The 17,504-nt window shown below is 42.5% G+C and overlaps 1 protein-coding gene across 1 annotated transcript in view; it reads right to left on the bottom strand.

Annotated features, from left to right (window-relative positions):
• Positions 1-17,504, bottom strand: part of LOC124595108 (SAM and SH3 domain-containing protein 1-like) — a 427,338-nt gene that overhangs the window by 232,420 nt on the left and 177,414 nt on the right. Inside the window, exon 3 of the mRNA XM_047133709.1 lies at positions 10,812-10,858. Coding sequence (XP_046989665.1) covers positions 10,812-10,858 — 47 coding nt within the window. The remainder of the gene's footprint in view (positions 1-10,811; positions 10,859-17,504) is intronic.

Raw genomic sequence — 17,504 nt, 5'->3', positions numbered from 1 at the left:
CCCTGCTGATGCATGGACAGCAATTTCTCTGTCTCAAGGAAATTCATTATATTCGAACTGAGAATATGTTCGAGAATCCTACAACAAACCGATGTTAAGGATATTGGTCTGTAATTTTGAGGAACCGTCCTTCTACCCTTCTTATATACAGGCGTCACCTGCGCTTTTTTCCAGTCGCTCGGGACTTTACGTTGGGCAAGAGATTCGCGATAAATGCAAGCTAAGTAAGGAGCCGAATTGGAATCCCACCAGGACCTGGCGATATATTTATTTTCAACCCATTCAGCTGCTTCACAATCCCAGGGATGTCTATCACTATGACCTCCATACGGGAATCTGTAGGAGACTCAAACGGCGGTATGTTTGTACGATCCTCCTGCGTGAAGGATTTCTCAAATGCTAAATTTAAAATTTCAGCAACAAGAGTTTACTTACTGTTATCGTGAGAGGCAGTTTGGTTAGTATTTTAGTCTTAGTACGAGCGACTATGACGGACGATAAAAATAGCCAACACGGTGTCCGGAGTATTGGTAGCTCAGAGACACTTACGAAAGAAGAATCTGTACTCCTTCCCTATCAGGTTGACAAGGGAATCACAAGAGGAATACCGAGACGGAAGGGCAAAATACGAACGTGTTCTTTGTGGTGGCGACCTACGGAGGAAGCGCGTGTGCGCCTGTTGCGAGGTCGGGTTGCGACGCCGGGCCCCCGGGCAGCTGGCCCGCCGGGCAGGTGGGCAGCGGCGCGGCGCGGCGCCTGCGAGCGCTGGCCGGCGTAACCCTAGCCGCCGCCCGTATCGGGTGGCCGCGCTCGCCCTCGAAACACAATCCCAGATGCTCGTCTGCTCGCTTGCTTGGCTTGCCTTGGTTCGACTTCACTTGGCCCGTCGGCAGCTGTGACCGAGTCCGCGGCTCAGCGACTCTGCCGGAACCTCCCGCCCTCACGCGAGCATCCGCTCTAACTTCTTGCACGCCTGGAGAGTTCGCCCGATAAAACAACAATACCAACATTAGTTTTTATTTGAAAAAGTGAAAATACTAGTGTTCTACGAGAGGCTTTGTTGTGTACATAGTTCCGCGTAGTCAGCGCGTACACAACTTTCCCACTAGAGCGCGCCCCGCTAAGCACAACAGCGCAGGCGCAGCGCTCGTCCGTCTCCGCACTACGGGATGGCACTGCCTTAGAGACGGACCAAATTCTGCTTCCGCCGATCCTCGTATTAATATGTAACGCAGCCAATGAGATTGCTGCTAACGTAGAACCTTTTCTCCTCACAGATCACACTCGCGCAGTGATACCTGAACGCGCGAGGTATTATAACGAGTGTACAGACCTCCGATTAGTCAGTCTGCATTAGTCTGTACGAGTCTGCACCAGTCTGCACCTAAGAAGATTATCATATTCCTGTACATAGCCATGAAGATAAATGTATAGACACTTTGTCAAGTATCAGAGATATGTGAGAATAAGATTAACGTACCAAGACCAAAGGAACTTCAGATTGTCAATTTTGGTCACTGTCAATCTGCTACTCTAAGCGTGCAAGTGGCATTTCTATCGTCTGACCTGACGGCAGAAGATAATCACGCCACGATAAGACCACGAGACATATTGCTGACACTCGCCTACTTCATTAGAGCGACAAGTCAAACAATCTGATGGTGTGTGTACGGAAGGTCTTACAGTACGCACACCACATGCTTTCAATAAGTAATGCAGACTTTTTTATGGAAGTAGGTTGGTTTTATTCAGGATTCCAATACATAATATTATTTCCAACCTTTCGGCTACAAAACCCTATTTTTCAACAGAATCTCCGTTCAGTGCAGTACCTTTACGCCACCTTACTGGGAGGGCCTGTATTCCAGCATAGTACCATTCTACTAGTCGACGTCGGAGCCAACGTCTTGCTGCATTAGTATAACCTTCACATCATCCAAGAGATACTTCCCGGAGGAGTGCATCTTTCACAGTCCCAAACAGACGGAAGTAGGAAGTTGCGAGATCCGGCCTGTAGATTGGATGAGGAAGACCAGTCTAATGAAGTTTCGTGAACCCTTTACAGGTATGCAGCCTTGGGTGAACCCTAACATTGTCATGAGGTAATAGAAGTTCGTTGACATTTTTGTGGCGACGAACAAGCTTCTTCTGTAGATACTGTATGACTTGTATATTTCACTTGTCTATTGTCAAACCACATTTTATGAAATATGTTTATATTTTATTAATAGGATTAAGTAGGAATAATTAACATTTGTCATGTTCGAAATAATTGTGGTAGCAGGGAATGTCTGCACCAATGTATTGTTGGCAAGCGAGACCGCACATTGATATAATTTTAAAAAGGACGGGAGAGACAGCATATGGATACATTTTAAGAAAAGAGCGGGAAAGACCGCGCATTGATACATTTTGTAATGGTAGCAGGGATTGTCTGCACCAGAAAGTATTGTTGGCAGGAGAGACCGCACTTTAGCGTTCGTAGGAAGTCAGCAGTAAGCGAGAAATGAAGCGAGTCGGTAGCAGGTCTGAAGCGAGAGGTAGAGAGGAGCGGTGTGCCTGCCAGCCATTAGCTATGATTTACAAGAGATTATAAACGGATGATATTACTGAATTAATTTTTTGAGAAATTCAAGGCTACTGAAGGTATGTTTGCGCATTGCTAGTTGTAAGATTATTGTAAAAAGTAAGTCCCATTTGAACGTTTGTAAAATCATTTCATTCAGAATATAATTAATTTTTGCCAGCATATTGCATTACTAAATATAATCCATCTCATAAACCATCAACGTAAAACTTCGCAAAATTTTATTGTTGTGGAGAAAAAGTTTAACTATGAATTACGTAACTTCAGTCAAATTAATTAAAGAATAATGTCAGCTTTGGTAATAAATACAGCCACTTATTATGACAGCCCACCAGCAGTTAATAGAGTATAGTAAACCAGAGTAAGTATATTCATGCCGCAGTTCGATGTAGCAGTCAGATGGCGATCCAGTAACAGTAAAAAAGGTAAGGAACAGTTTTGGGTTATTGCAGGTAACGACTGAGGGCCACGACGCCGACACATTCTATGTTTCGTCGAAATAATCAGAAAATCACTTTTAATAAGCAGCATTTAAATTTGTATGCGAAGATTGAGAAAGAGAATTAATTTCTAAGTGAAGATTTCATTTGTTGTTATTAAGCAAGAGATAGAAATCCTAAGGGAAGGTTTCATAGGTTACTGTAGAAGGGAAGGTTGCGTAACAGAAAAAGAGATATAGAGGAGACGGGAAGGTTTCAATACTGAGGGTAGAACAATACATTTCAGAGTTGATCGTTGGGCCCTGATAGAGGACATAAAATAGAATAAACCTTTCAAAGTCCCAGAAAACCGTCGCCACGATTCTTATCTGCTGAAGGTGCGGCCTTGACCTTTTTCTTCGGAGGAGAGTTGGTGTGGCAACACGCCATGGATTGCTCTGTTTCCGGTTCGAAGCGATGAACCCTCGTTTCATCGCCTGTGACGATGTTCGACAAAAAATTGTCACGATAAGCCTCGTAACGAGCAAGCGTTTCCGCACAGATGATTCTTCATTGTTTTATATGGTCTTCTGTTAGTACACACATTTGAGTACCCCAACTAAGGGACGAGTGCGTCAGCTGTACCATCAGGGACGTCCAGTTGAGCAGCGAGGTGTTAGACTGTGATCCGTCGATCACCTCGAATGAATGTGTCCACGCGTTCCAACACTGCAAATGTCACAGGAGTATGCAGACGGACGGCACGTGGGAGATCGGACACGTTTGCGCGACCTCGCTGCGGTGATACACGCTTCGCCCAACAACTCACCGTGCTTTTGGTCATTGCCAAGTCTCGGTAGGCATTCTGGAAGAGCCAGTGAACCTCTGCGATGCTCTGTTTTTCCGCCAAAAGAAACTCAATGGCAGCTCCCTGCTTGGAACGCACCTTCGTTGGTGATGCCATTTTGTACGCCACGTATAGCGCCACCACCTGTCGGAACTTCATGTACCTATAGCGGCTGAAGCGGGAATAATCTACGATGGGGCGAGATCGTTAAATCCTGCCGGTACCAGGTTAGATCCCAGTGGGGCAAAAAATTATTTGTACCATAATTTGGCCCGAAACGTTGCAACATGCGTATCTAACCATTTTCAAAACTGCAGAAATAGACAGAATATTCAGGATAGAGTGAAGAATAATCAAGACACGCACCAACAGGAAAAGATGGATGCCAGAGCCTGATACTGGAGACTGTCAGCTGCTGGTAATGCTGTTTCACACGAGTACACGGCATCCCCGTATCCTTTATAGTAATCATTCAACATATGACGCTGTTCACGGCCTTTATATTCTTAGCCGGCCGGAGTGGCCGTGCGGTTCTATGCGCCGATGGTGTGTACGTGTACGAAGTTATGTTGACAAACGACTGTGTATTCTGGATGCTACACTTTTCTTGTCAGGCAATTTATAATCAGCTTCCAGGTTTTGTAACTCTTCTACATTTACGTACTACGGAAGCCACCGTACGGTGTTTGATGGAGGGTATCTTTTACCACCACTAGTCATATCCTTTCCTGTTCCGCTTATAAAAAGAGCGAGGAAAAAACGATTGCTTAAAAACCTCCGTACGACCCCTAATTTTTCGCATCTTATCTTCATGGTCCTTAGGCTGGGTTCACACGTTGGCGCCAACAGTGTTGCTTCATTGTGTGAATCGACGAAATAGCACTGGAACCAACATTGGTCCAAATTTTGTTACGGCTCCGTTGCTTGTCAGTATTTCGACCAAACATCACAGGGCACTGGAACCGACACCGGTAGACCGACCACACATTGTCACCAACGAAGCTTTGTTTTGGTTGTCTTTTCGAAACCCAGATTTCTTTGTCGCTTGTACTGCCAGGTCGGATATTTCAAAACACTGTGTCTCAGGAACAGTGGAGTAACTCATAAGTTCTTGAGTTTCCTGTAACTTTACTAGCAGGAAATACATTTGTGGAATCACAAACACAAAAATCGCAATTTGACTGCATGGCAACCAAAGATTTACACAATTGCTGCATCTCTTTTCGGAGACGTAACTATTATGGCATAAACACACGCACCTATCTAAAAAAAAAGATTGATTATTGATGAATATATTTTTATTCATTCTATAACTGTACTTTGCTTTTATTGATGTATTTGCTTACTTGCGCAATAAAGCGTGATTCACCCAAGTTCTTGCCATACACCTCTTGCCATTTGATATTCCGAGAATTTTGCGACGATGGAGAATCCTGACAAAGGCTTGCATTGTATTCTAACATTTCCAAAACATCAGGAGCATAAGGTCTTTTTACTGTGACTGAAAACTTAGTTGCTGGATGCAAGGTATGGTGAATTACGTCTTCTGTCTACGAGTATTATAAAGGAGGCTAACTAATTTGGTTTTTGAAATGTTGCAATTGGTATTACTCGAATTACTGTTTTTGTTGGTTGCTGGAAATTGAAGAAGTATGTTAGAGATTACAGACAGAAACATCTGTAACTTTCTGTGAGCAGACAATTTATATGCAAAGTAGAGAAAAGTTTAGCAATGTAATGTCTTAAGAATTAATTTCATAAAGTTACTATCAGCCAACAACAACGTTGTACGTTCGACTTGTTGGGTGGACTAGGTCGTAAAGCATCTTCTTATCCGTGAGTCATAGTTTCCGTGTTCCATCCAAGTAACACACAGTTTCATTCAAATACAAATTTAATCACGTGCTACATAATATTTATGAAAACATTTTTAGAACGTTTTTCTCTTAACTCTGTTCTGCAAAACTTGTGGCTTACACATATCTCCAACTGATTTTGGAATTTTTCTGCAGTGAATTTATCTTATGTAAAGTAAAGGGTGCATTAAACCAAACGGAGACTGGTCCTAGACGAATTTTCCAGACCACGTATTGTTACTATCAGTGCTACGCAACAGATTGTCTGAGACTGGAGTATTTGTATGTATTCGTATGTGTTACACCCATTGCCCACCATACCTTTTACATGTTTCGTTTCTTGTTTCGCAACGTCAAAATACGTCCAGATCCGCAAATTCACCGGCCGTGATCTGTCCGCCAGACATGCTTACGTTTGCTCCTTGCGAATTCAAATGAATGTTGGCTCCATGTGTGGGCAATGTCCCATAACTATGGGCACCAATATGTGAAAGAATTATTAAAGAAAATCTTACTTTCCGCGCTTGCTAAAAAAAATTGAGTGACATTTCTCCTTGTGCAAGACTGTTTCTTTTTAAAAACAGAAATAGCAAAGGAAATAAGTGCTTTAAACGCCTAAAACAACGGAAAGAAAAGCAACATCATCAAAAACCATGAAAAGCTGTAGAATGTGTGGCAGGTATAAAACTTCCAGCACTAAAGAACCCATAACGTCAAATTAGTCTATAATAAAAAAAAAGCATTGAAAATAATGAAATAATATGCAATTATCCTTGGAACGATAGAGAAATAAGATCTGAAAAACAAATCAGACAAAATACAGAAATTCAAAAACCAAAAAAGGTGCACTACAAACCAAGGTCAACAAATAAACAATGAGAAGAGTGATTTCACACGAAGAAAGAATGATGAGATGCAAAGGACGAAGAAGTTCTGAGCCAACAGATGAGAGAAGAATGATTTTTTATAAAACTGACTAAATTGCTATACTGAAATGCATAAAATGTTGATAAATAAGTAAATGAAATATAACAACTCCTGATCACCGGACTGTGCTCATATGTTTGGACAAATTCCGCAGTGTCCCACGTAATGAGGGCAGACAGTCCGATCATCGAGTGTGGATATTAATATAATTTCGACGGGTCCTTCGACAGGAACAGCCTGGATGCTGGAACTGGGCTTAGCCCTTCCCTCGCTTTTGTCTGCATAATCACTCTGCGCTGGGAAACTAGACAGTTGCACATCTGATACCAAAATTGGTGTGCTCGTTAAAATGGGACTCACATTTTCATATTTCGTACATCACTGCTGTTCATTGAGACATTCGATATTATCATTTCTTTCAAATATTAAGAACTTGGATACACTATCGATAGCAGTAGAATATTTTATGAACTGTTTTCTTGAGGGTGATACTAAATTTGTATTCTGGGGAGCTAGGTTGAAATCTGTGTATGACCATGCACGTGTCTTTCAATCATTAGAGCCGAACACTCTGATGGTCCCTTAACCAAGGCTACGGCTGATTTCCATTTCTAGCTTTGTCTACCCGAGATAACGTCTCATCTCACGTGACGTCGACAGGACATTAAACACTTTCTCCCTCCACTTGCCTGTTGGACTCCGGATATTTACTCATCTGGGCCCAGGTGGTTCCAATCTCCGTTCGTACGCACACGTGTAGTAAGATCTACACCTGGAACTACTCCTGTGTTGTGTGTTTCAAAGGCGAGGCACTATACTGTAGGAGGCTGGCGGGGAAGGAGAGGAAAGAACTACTTGTATCAGCTCAATCAGGGTTCTGTGCAGCATCAGCAGCGACGGGTGAAAACGTACATTTATCGTCATTATGCGGACTATCTCAGCAAGCCTATCGGCCCACACTCCCAACTAGCACCACCTATCTGCAGTCCCTGTCCATATCCTCCGTGCTCCCGTAGGATATCGGACGTAATTGTGCATCCGCACTGAATGTGGCGAATTCATTGTCCATTGAGGAGACTCAGTTTCAAGAATACGTGGTGTCTGTTCTTTCGGACATGTACGAGGGTTATTCCAAAAGTAAGGTCCGATCGGTCGCGAAATGGAAACGACTATGAAAATCCGATAAAGCTTTGCACAGATGTGTTGGGTAGTGTCTCTAGTATAACCCCAGTTAGCATCACGTCGCTCTTCTCATTTCTGAGCTCGCAGTGAGTGCGTAAAGATGTCTAGAAAATAGTGTCTGCCGCCAAGTACGAGGGCCTGGTGAGAAATTTCGCCTGAAGCTATGCAGCCAACATTACATAACTGTCGTGCTGTTTCGTCTTCACGACAATTCTCAGCCGCATTCTGCAGGGGCAATGAAGATGCTCCTGCATCGTTTTCAAATGGAAATGTTAGATTACCCACAATACAGTCCGCAATTGTCTCCCCCTGAGTTTCATCTCTGGTCACATGAACCGCTGTCTTTGAAGACAACATTTTGACACAGACAACGAGGTGTAGGCCAGCGTGGAGAATTGGCGGAAAGCACTGGCGGCTGCCTTCTATGATGAGGCTATTGAAAAGTTGGTACAACGCTATGACAAAAGTCTAAGTCAGAACGGCGACTACGTAGAGAAGTAGCTGAAAGGTGTAGCTAATTGTTACAAGTAAAACATTTCTGATGTTCACTGTGGTTTCAATTTGGCAATCAATCGGACCTTACTTTTGGAATAACCCTCGTACGTGCCGAGATATTTCGCACAGTTGCAATAAACACAGTGTCCGGGTGGCCCAGTACTTAACGCAACTGCCTAGTAAGCAGGAGATCCCAGGCTCGGATCCCGGTCCGGTACACATATTCAGTCGTCTCCTGACAAGTCCGAAATAACGGACACCACGTATTCATATATTATCATCTCTTATTAAGTGAATCAGCTGAACCAACTTCCAGTGATCTGGATACTAACAGTGCATTAAATCACGTGAGTGAAATGGAACCAGGAAAGAAATGTGGCATTAAAAATATTCTCAACTTGTGGTTCTTTTTAGCCTCTTTAGACAACTTCAATGAACTTAGAAATTACGGGGGTTTATTTGCAATTACTTGTGCAGAGTTTATTAAACGACCTGAGGATCAGGTTACAGGAAGTGCGTCATCTGGATGTCAGTAAACGTGTTAATAATGTATAGGCCGCTGAAAATATACTTGTTAACGATTTTAATCCGCGTTGAGTCATTGATGGCTTTTTCAGTGTGGCAGGTAAACCAGGAAACAAATACATTTAATTGCATACATTTGCAACTGCCTGCTCGGCTAATTTGTATCTCCAGTCCTGAGGGATTCATGAGAGCGGGATGCAGCTCCAAGCAATTTCCTTCCTGCCGCTCTCTTGAAGGGAAGAAATTAAAACTTGCGACACCCTCGCGCCTTAGCTTTTGTAATTACTACGGGGTAAGGCATTAAACTGCAGATCGTATTTCGCTCTGTGCTGCTTTTGTACATGTAAAAATTACATCCGGCAGCTAGTATGTCAGTTTCTACTATCGAAGGAAGGAAGATTGCGTTTAATGTTCCGTCGACATCGAGGTCATTTGAGACGGAGCACAAGTTCGGATGGTGTCAAGGATGGGCAAGAAAATCGGCCGTGCCCTTTCAAAGGATCCATTTCGGTATTTGCCTGGAGCGACTTAGGGAAATCACAGAAAACCTCCATCTGGATGGCCGGACGTGGGTTTGAATCGTCGTCCAATGTACTAATCACATCACCTTGCTCGGTTCTACTATCGAACTATGAAGTGTACACTTCCATGTTAATCAGCTATGAACGATAATCATTTCACAATTACGTACTCTTAATGAACAATTTGGTGGCCCTATGAGTGTTAAAATATAAGTTTAGTGTTCCAATGTTTTACCTCGAACTCATCGTAGTTTTTTAATCACTTAACGTAACTTTTATCTGTGGGTGTGATATGTGCATGCGGAAGTTGACAAATTGCAATGTGGTTCGTTTCAGGATCAGCCCTGACTAACAGAAACACAATTTCTGACGCCTCAGACGCCTCTTTGTTGGTTCTGTCTGCGTGACTATACCACAGAAACAGGAATTTTTTTTGTGCCCATCGCTCTCTCCTTATCATTTTTCCCGCCAGTCCAGTTCCTCCTGTCCTTTACGTGCTGAGCATGACCAGTGCTTCGGAGGTGGTGTATCGTAGACCAAGGTCGTTTAGCAGGTTTCCTGAGATATCTTTGATATCGCTCTGTAAGCTTATTACTACTTATTATTGTTATCATTACTTTTAGCAATAGTAGTGGTGGTAGTAGTAGTAGTAGCAGTAATTAATTTTATGTATGCTGTAACTCATTTTTGTGTCATCACACATCAAAGCGTAAACGGAAAGTGGAACTTTTATGTCGCAGCTACACATTAATTCCGGCGAAGTAGCCGTTTTATGTCAGTAGTAAAATGGCAGGCATCGTTTACGATCCTCTTATGCATCGTCAAATAGTGTGTCAACGGAACTGAGTTTTCCTACCAAAACTTCGTAGGCTAACCATTGTGAGCACAACATCGGAACCGTAACAGCTACGTAAAGAACTCTTGATGTTAATGTAATAACCATTTCACTATTGGAAATTAAAGTTTCCTCTCGTTAACGGTAATTGTGTATATACATAGTTCAAGCTTACAATAATATTTTTTCGCGATTAGAGTTTTAGCAACATATTTGATGATCTGAAGATACTTGTTTCCAGCTTGCTCAACAGGAAAAAGAAAAGAAGATTATTGTTTCAGTTCCTAAAACACTTCCCTATTTTCAGTGGTTTGTCGAGCGTCGTTTCCTAGACGTCTTTACTCTTCATTATGTCGTTATGGAGATACATTAAAGGAAAGTACGGCACTTTTATCTTTTCACTGCTCTAAAACATTTATATTAGAATAAAAAACAATATTTTGTCACATGAAAACAATAACACCCTATAATAATTCTCTAATGAGACCACAGCGCGAGCTTAAATTTTGTAGCAATCACCGCATGTATCGTCTGTCGCAGTACGTCTCTGAACAATGAACTGTTTCCCATAAAGCAAGCGAAATAATGTCTAATAGAAGTGTGAAACAATAACTTACCAGACGGCGGGAACTCGTAGAAATACGCAGACCTCGGGCTCAAGCAACTGAAACATAAAAACAGAAATCACGTATAAAAAATACTGACTTTCTCATGAAAAATTTAGTATGGTCACATGAAGATTCTGCATTACCTTTTTAATACCGAATAAGACGCGCAAAAATGGTTCAAATGGCTCTGAGCACTGTGGGACTTAACTTCTGAGGTCAGTCCCCTAGAACTTAGAACTACTTAAACCTAACTAACCTAAGGACATCACACACATCCATGCCCGAGGCAGGATTCGAACCTGCGACCGTAGCTGTCGTGCGGTTCCAGACTGTAGCGCATAGAACCAGTCGGCTTGCTCAGACGCCGGCTCAAGACGCGCAATTACTCTAGATTCTATCATAGAGTTAACTGACTACTACTTTGATGGGGACACAGATGGGAAACTTTCTGCTGACATTTGTGTCTCAAGCGTTCGTCGATGTTGGCATTACAGTGAGAAGACTACCTACACCTTGTTTTCCACAGTAAACGTAATGAGATTTCTGTTTAAAACTGTAACAATACAAGTATCTACCGTATCACCTAGGTCCAATAATATGAACAAATTATTTATTTTTGGCATACACGGTTCCGGAACTTGGATGGCAGTGGATAGTTTCATCTTGCTTAACCTACCATGTGCTGGTCCTGATAAGACGAATATTTAGGTGAAGAGAATCGAAGCGTTTGAGGTGTGATGCTACAGAAGAATGTTGAAAATTAGGTGGACTGACAAGGAATGAGGAAGTTCTCGGCAGAACATGGCTCTGAGCACTATGCGACTTAACTTCTGAGGTCATCAGTCACTAGAACTTAGAACTAATTAAACCTAACTAACCTAAGGACATCACACACATCCATGCGCGAGGCAGGATTCGAACCTGCGACCGTAGCGGTCCTTCGGTTCCAGACTGTAGCCCCTAGAACCGCACGGCGACTCCGGCCGGCTATGGAATATCTTCCATGGCACTACAGCGAGGAGTAGAGAATAAAAGCTGTAGAGGAAGACAAGTTTGGAATACATCCGGCATACAATTGACGACGTAGGCTGCTCTGGGACGAAAAGGTTGCACAAGAGAGAAATTCGTGGCGGGCCACATCAAACCAATCGGAAAACTTTTAAAATGCGAAAGTAAGTTCCTCTGCACTCTGAAATAGTGCAGAAAGAAGGATGACAGAAGACAGATCTTGACAAATGGTCTGACAGCCTGGGTATCAATCAGCGACTGTTTGCTGATGACGTTGTGATGTACGTTGAGTGACTGTAGGAAAATACAAGATGACTTAGACAAAGTTTCTAGTTGGTGTGATGAGTGACAGGTGGCTCTAAACGTTGAAAAAAAGAAAGAAACACAAGTTAATGCATATGAGCAGAAAAAACGATCCCGTAATGATAACAGCATTAATAGTGTGCTCCTGACAAAGTCAGGACGATTCAATCTCTGGGCGTAACGTTGCAAAGCGATATGGAACGAGCACATAAGGACGGTAGTAGGGAAGGCGAATGGTCGACTTCGGTTTATTGGGAGAATTTTAAGGAAAGTGTGGCTCACCTACAAAAGAGACCGCGTATAAAACACTAGTGCAATCCACTCTTGAGTACTGCACGAGTGTTTGGGATCCCTACCACGTCGGATTAAAGGAAGACGATCGAAAAAATTTATAGGCGGGCTGCCAGATTTGTTACCGGTAGATTCGAATGATTCGTGTCACGAAGATGCCTCGGGAACTCAAATGGGAATCCCTGGAAGGTAGGCGACGTTCTTTCCACGAAACGCTGTTGATAGAATTTAGAGAACCTGCATTTGAAGCTGATGCAGAATGATTCTACTGCAGCCAATGTACATTTCGAGTGAGGACCACGAAGATAAGAGAAATTTGAACTCGTACAGAGGCATACAGAGAGTCGTTTTTCCCTCGCTCTGTTTGCGACTGGAATGGGAAAGGAAATAACTGGCAGTGGTGCAAGGTAACCTTCGCGATGCTCCACGCGGTGGCTTATGGAGTATGGATTTGGATGTAGATGATAGGATACTGGTGGAGTTTTTTGTTTATGGATGCGAATTGTAAATGACTAACTGTTAAAGGCGCTAGAGTAGCATCTGTCGGCTTTAATTCGGAGACTGAGATCGTAGTGGGCAAAGATAATGCAGGAAGTCGGCCGTCGCCTTGTCAACGGTATCGTACCGGTTTTCGGGTTAACTAACGGAAAATTACAAACTCTAGATTTCAAATTCTAAAGGTGGCAGGGGTAAAATACAGGGAGCGAAAGGCTATTTACAATTTGTACAGAAACCAGATGGCACCTGTAAGAGTCGAGGGACATGGAAGGGAAGCAGTGGTTGGAAAGAGAGAGAGACAGGGTTGTAGCCTCTCCCTGACGCCGTACAATCTGTATATTGAGCAAGGAAACAAAAGAAAAATTCGGAATAGGTATTAAAATCCGTGGAGAAGAAATAAAAACTTTGAGGTTCGCCGATGACATTGTAATTCTGTCAGAGACAGCAAAGGACTTGGAAGAGCAGTTGAACGGAATGGGCAGTGTCTTGAAAGAAGGGTGTAAGATGAACATCAACAAAAGCAAAACGAGGATAATGGACTGTAGTCGAATTAAGTCGGGTGATGCTGAGGGAATTAGATTAGGAAATGAGATGCTTAAAGTAGTAAATGAGTTTTGCTATTTGGGGAGCAACATAACTGATGATGGTCGAAGTAGAGAGGATATAAAATGTAGACTGGCAATGGCAAGGAAAGCTTTTCTGAAGAAGAGAAATTTGTTAACATCGAGTAAAGATTTAAATGTCAGGAAGTCGTTTCTGAAAGTATTTGTATGGAGTGTAGCCATGTATGGAAGTGAAACATGGACGATAAATAGTTTGGACAAGAAGAGAATAGAAGCTTTCGAAATGTGGTGCTACAGAAGAATGCTGAAGATAACATGGGTAGATCACGTAACTAATGAGGAGGTATTGAATAGAATTGGGAAAAGAGGAGCTTGTGGCACAACTTGACAAGAAGAAGGGACCGGTTGGTAGGACATGTTCTGAGGCATCAAGGGATCACAAATTTAGCATTGGAGGGCAGCGTGGAGGGTAAAAATCGTAGAGGGAGATCAAGAGATGAGTACACTAAGCAGATTCAGAAGGATGTAGGTTGCAGTAAGTACTGGGAGATGAAGAAGCTTGCACAGGATAGAGTAGCTTGGAGAGCTGCATCAAACCAGTCTCAGGACTGAAGACCACAACAACAATAACGGAAAATTTGGATGGCTGGACGTGCATCTGACGAATGCTCTTTGCATTCAACAGGAAACTGGATGTACAATGTTGACTAGATTTTCCTCGTATTGGAAGGGACTGAGTTCAATCGCCCGGCTAGACCGACGCAAATGTTCTGTGATTTCCCGAGATCATGTCAGATGAATACTTGACTGATTCTTCTAACATGCCCTATTCTTTACCCTACCCTTTCAATTGTGCTCATGTTGAGTCTCTAATACACACGTGAATGATTGTATATGCAGACCTACCTTTTCAAAGAACCAAAACGCGGCGACTGCGTTTAACAGTCCGGTCAACCTATCAGCAGTGCCTTGCAGCACGCTTATTCAACGCTGCATTGGAGAGAGATTTGATATTTATTCGGAGACCCAATCTGGGGATCTAATGTCAGCAGACTCTAGAAGCAGATGCGATGCGCCGGGACACGTTTGAGTTATTCTGAACAGTGGAATTCTGTGGCCTGCACTGAGGCAGTGGTGGGGCTCTGCCTACGCATGCACGCTGGCCGCACTGCGCAACCTCAAACATGTTGCCGCCGCGGATTACGGATAATCATGATAAACAGCCTCGCCACCTGACCACACAGGCTTCACTGCTTTGAGTCCAGCGGAGCAGCTCTCAACTGTATCCCCACTGCGCACTAGACGCAGTGTGAGGGGAGAGAATCCTCCTGCTGGAGAATCGTGGATTCAATCTCAGTTTTCTTTTCTTCTCGCTCTTACACTTACAGCTTTTATGAACAGGTATTAGCATTAGGCGAGGCTATCAGAGCTACTATGAAGCAGCTGTGTTGACCTGTCAACAGAAGAACCGATCTTATGTATCAGGGCAAACGATATTCGTATTTCACAGTGATGGGGCGGCATAAGATAGTGACGAGCGGTCGTGACTCATAAAGACGAACAGCATGCTGATAGGTTAGAAAGATAAATTATCATGCAAAAAAAAACGATCTAATTACTGCAGTATGATTAAAAATCAGTGCCTTATAAATGCTATTTTTTAGGAAAGAATACAAGAAAGAAAATGTTGGCTATTGTCATGGATCTTCGCTAAATTATCTAAAGACACAGGTTAGTGTAAGAGGACGGTCTGTCTGTATAGGATACGTCAAAAGATTTTCAGATGGCACTAATTTCATGCTCACATGAAGCCTTTACTTACCATTAAACTGTTATGCGGGAAAAATCAAAAGAAAATCCGGTCATAATGTTGGAAGAAACTATGAGTATAATATGTTTTGAATATTTTATACGGACGTTAAAATGTAATAGCATTTAACAACAGGATTAATAATTTGCAAATGCAGCCGGAGGGAATTACAGTGCGCGAGTAAATGAAAGGAATATGCCTTATTTGTTTGGGCTTGGTAAACGTTAATCGCAGGCTACCTGAAATTAACGTGTATCAACGAAATGAGCTTATAAACCGGCATAATCGTTCTGTAATGCATCAATAAAATAATAGTATTGCAAAAATCGCTTTTTTTCATTCGTGTCTCAATTATCATTCGCTGAGCTCACACAATCATATACAGCCTATTACATATGGACAGAACTGTGCTGTAGTGGAACGTGTTGACGGTCGTGAGATAAACAGTAGCATAAAATAACGGAGGATGCAGTATGTACGCAGAGGGACAACACGAATAATCACATACTCGTTGTACTGAAGAGGGAGGGTACCAAAAAGTTTGTTGGGTATGGCGAGGTAGACGCTTGGAATGAGTCACCTAGTTTTCCTAGTGGGGCAACTACGAAGCGCTCCGCTGATAATCTTAAAACAGGATTAACGATTACTCCAGCAGAGATATCTAAATATTATTCTCAAATACCGTCCGCTAAGGGCATGAGAAAAAATCTTAACATCGACCAGTTTTCAACGGTTTTCGGCGTAGAGAAGCAGAGGTAGATTGTATTAAGAAATTTCTCAATTGTTAGAACTGTTTTCATTTGTCAAATGACGACTGCAGACTGTTAGCAACAGTGGAATTCGTTGCTTGTTTGAAGGCTTCCTCAAGTTTAGCTTACGACAGCACTGTTGCTTAATTCAAATATGCTTCTTACAAACTGGCGATATGTTGTTTTTGCGATGTTTCTTCAGAATATGGATACAAGTTTAATAAAGATTGACATACTACATCATCATTAATTTGTGTTAAATCCTATTGTTACAGTAATTGTATTTCATATACAGCCGAAGTGACTTGGCTGGATGGTTCAGGTGGTAAACAGCACATTTCCTCCGGCCTTGTGTATTTGTAAAGTGTGGTGGAAGCACAGACACATGCTGGTAGTAAAAATGACTTTGAAGGGTAGAAAATTAGCTTTAGATGCCTCGTTGACAATTAGGGCATAGGATAAGCAAACGGCCGTAGTCGTTTTTAAAAATCAGTTCCATCTTTCATGTTAAGTGGTTTAGAAAAATGACGGAGAACTTAAAGCTGGATGGCGTCACTCCTCTCAAACACGAGTCCAGTAAATTAACAATTGTCGCATTTGATTCGACAAATGTCTTTGACGCCTATCGCCATGTGTGTCACAGTACTTACGACTGCAAAGGACAGCTAACAGGACAGCTCCCTTGCTCAGAGAAACTTTCCAGAATTTGTGTGAAGAGATTTAGAAAACGAAATGGGCAATCTAAATAGGAATAGTTGGATAGATATTTTAACCCTTATCCTGTCTCACCCAGTAAAAAGAGGGAATATTTCGGTTTGTCTCCCGCACTGTACTCATCAGAAATTACAAGCAGAGTTCATATGTGAACATTGTTAAGTATTCGCGAAATTCTAGAGGAATAGGCTATGTGGTATAGTTGGAGTCACAAAAGATGCCGGTTCAGTTTAGGCTTGTTCTGCGCACCTACGACACGTCTTCTCCGACAACCAATGAGCGTGCATTAGTGTTCAGAGCGCTATGCTATGGATGTCGTAGCCGATGCGAGCACTAAACGTGATCGTAGCGAGTTATTAGCTAAATTTTTATTCCATTTGTTGCGAATTTTCATGACTGATGGTGGTGGTAAGCGACAAATACTACACAAGCAAGCCAGAGGCATAATTTTCCGGATAACGCTTTCATAAAGAGCAGATTGCTTGTATGCACGTACCGCAACTGTCGCTTGGAATAGGTAACAATGCAATCCTCCGTGTCTCGAGCTCCGCAAACTGCCATCGTTCGTGGATCGGACTTGTAGTACCGAGTTTCATCCACTCCCTTTTCTTATCATCATACAACACAAACTTAAAACCACATTACACACACATACATTACATGAGTCTACACTTCTCAGACACACTTAAACACAGAACTCTTAACAAGTCGCGAAGAAAAGATGTAATTGTGCGCGAAGAACAGAAAAATCTTCTCAATTTGCGGT

This window comes from Schistocerca americana, chromosome 1, assembly GCF_021461395.2.
Source record: "Schistocerca americana isolate TAMUIC-IGC-003095 chromosome 1, iqSchAmer2.1, whole genome shotgun sequence".
In the NCBI taxonomy this organism is placed as follows: Eukaryota; Metazoa; Arthropoda; class Insecta; order Orthoptera; family Acrididae; genus Schistocerca; species Schistocerca americana.
Note: the sequence above shows the minus strand (reverse complement) of the source record. Positions and strands in the feature narration are given on the sequence as shown.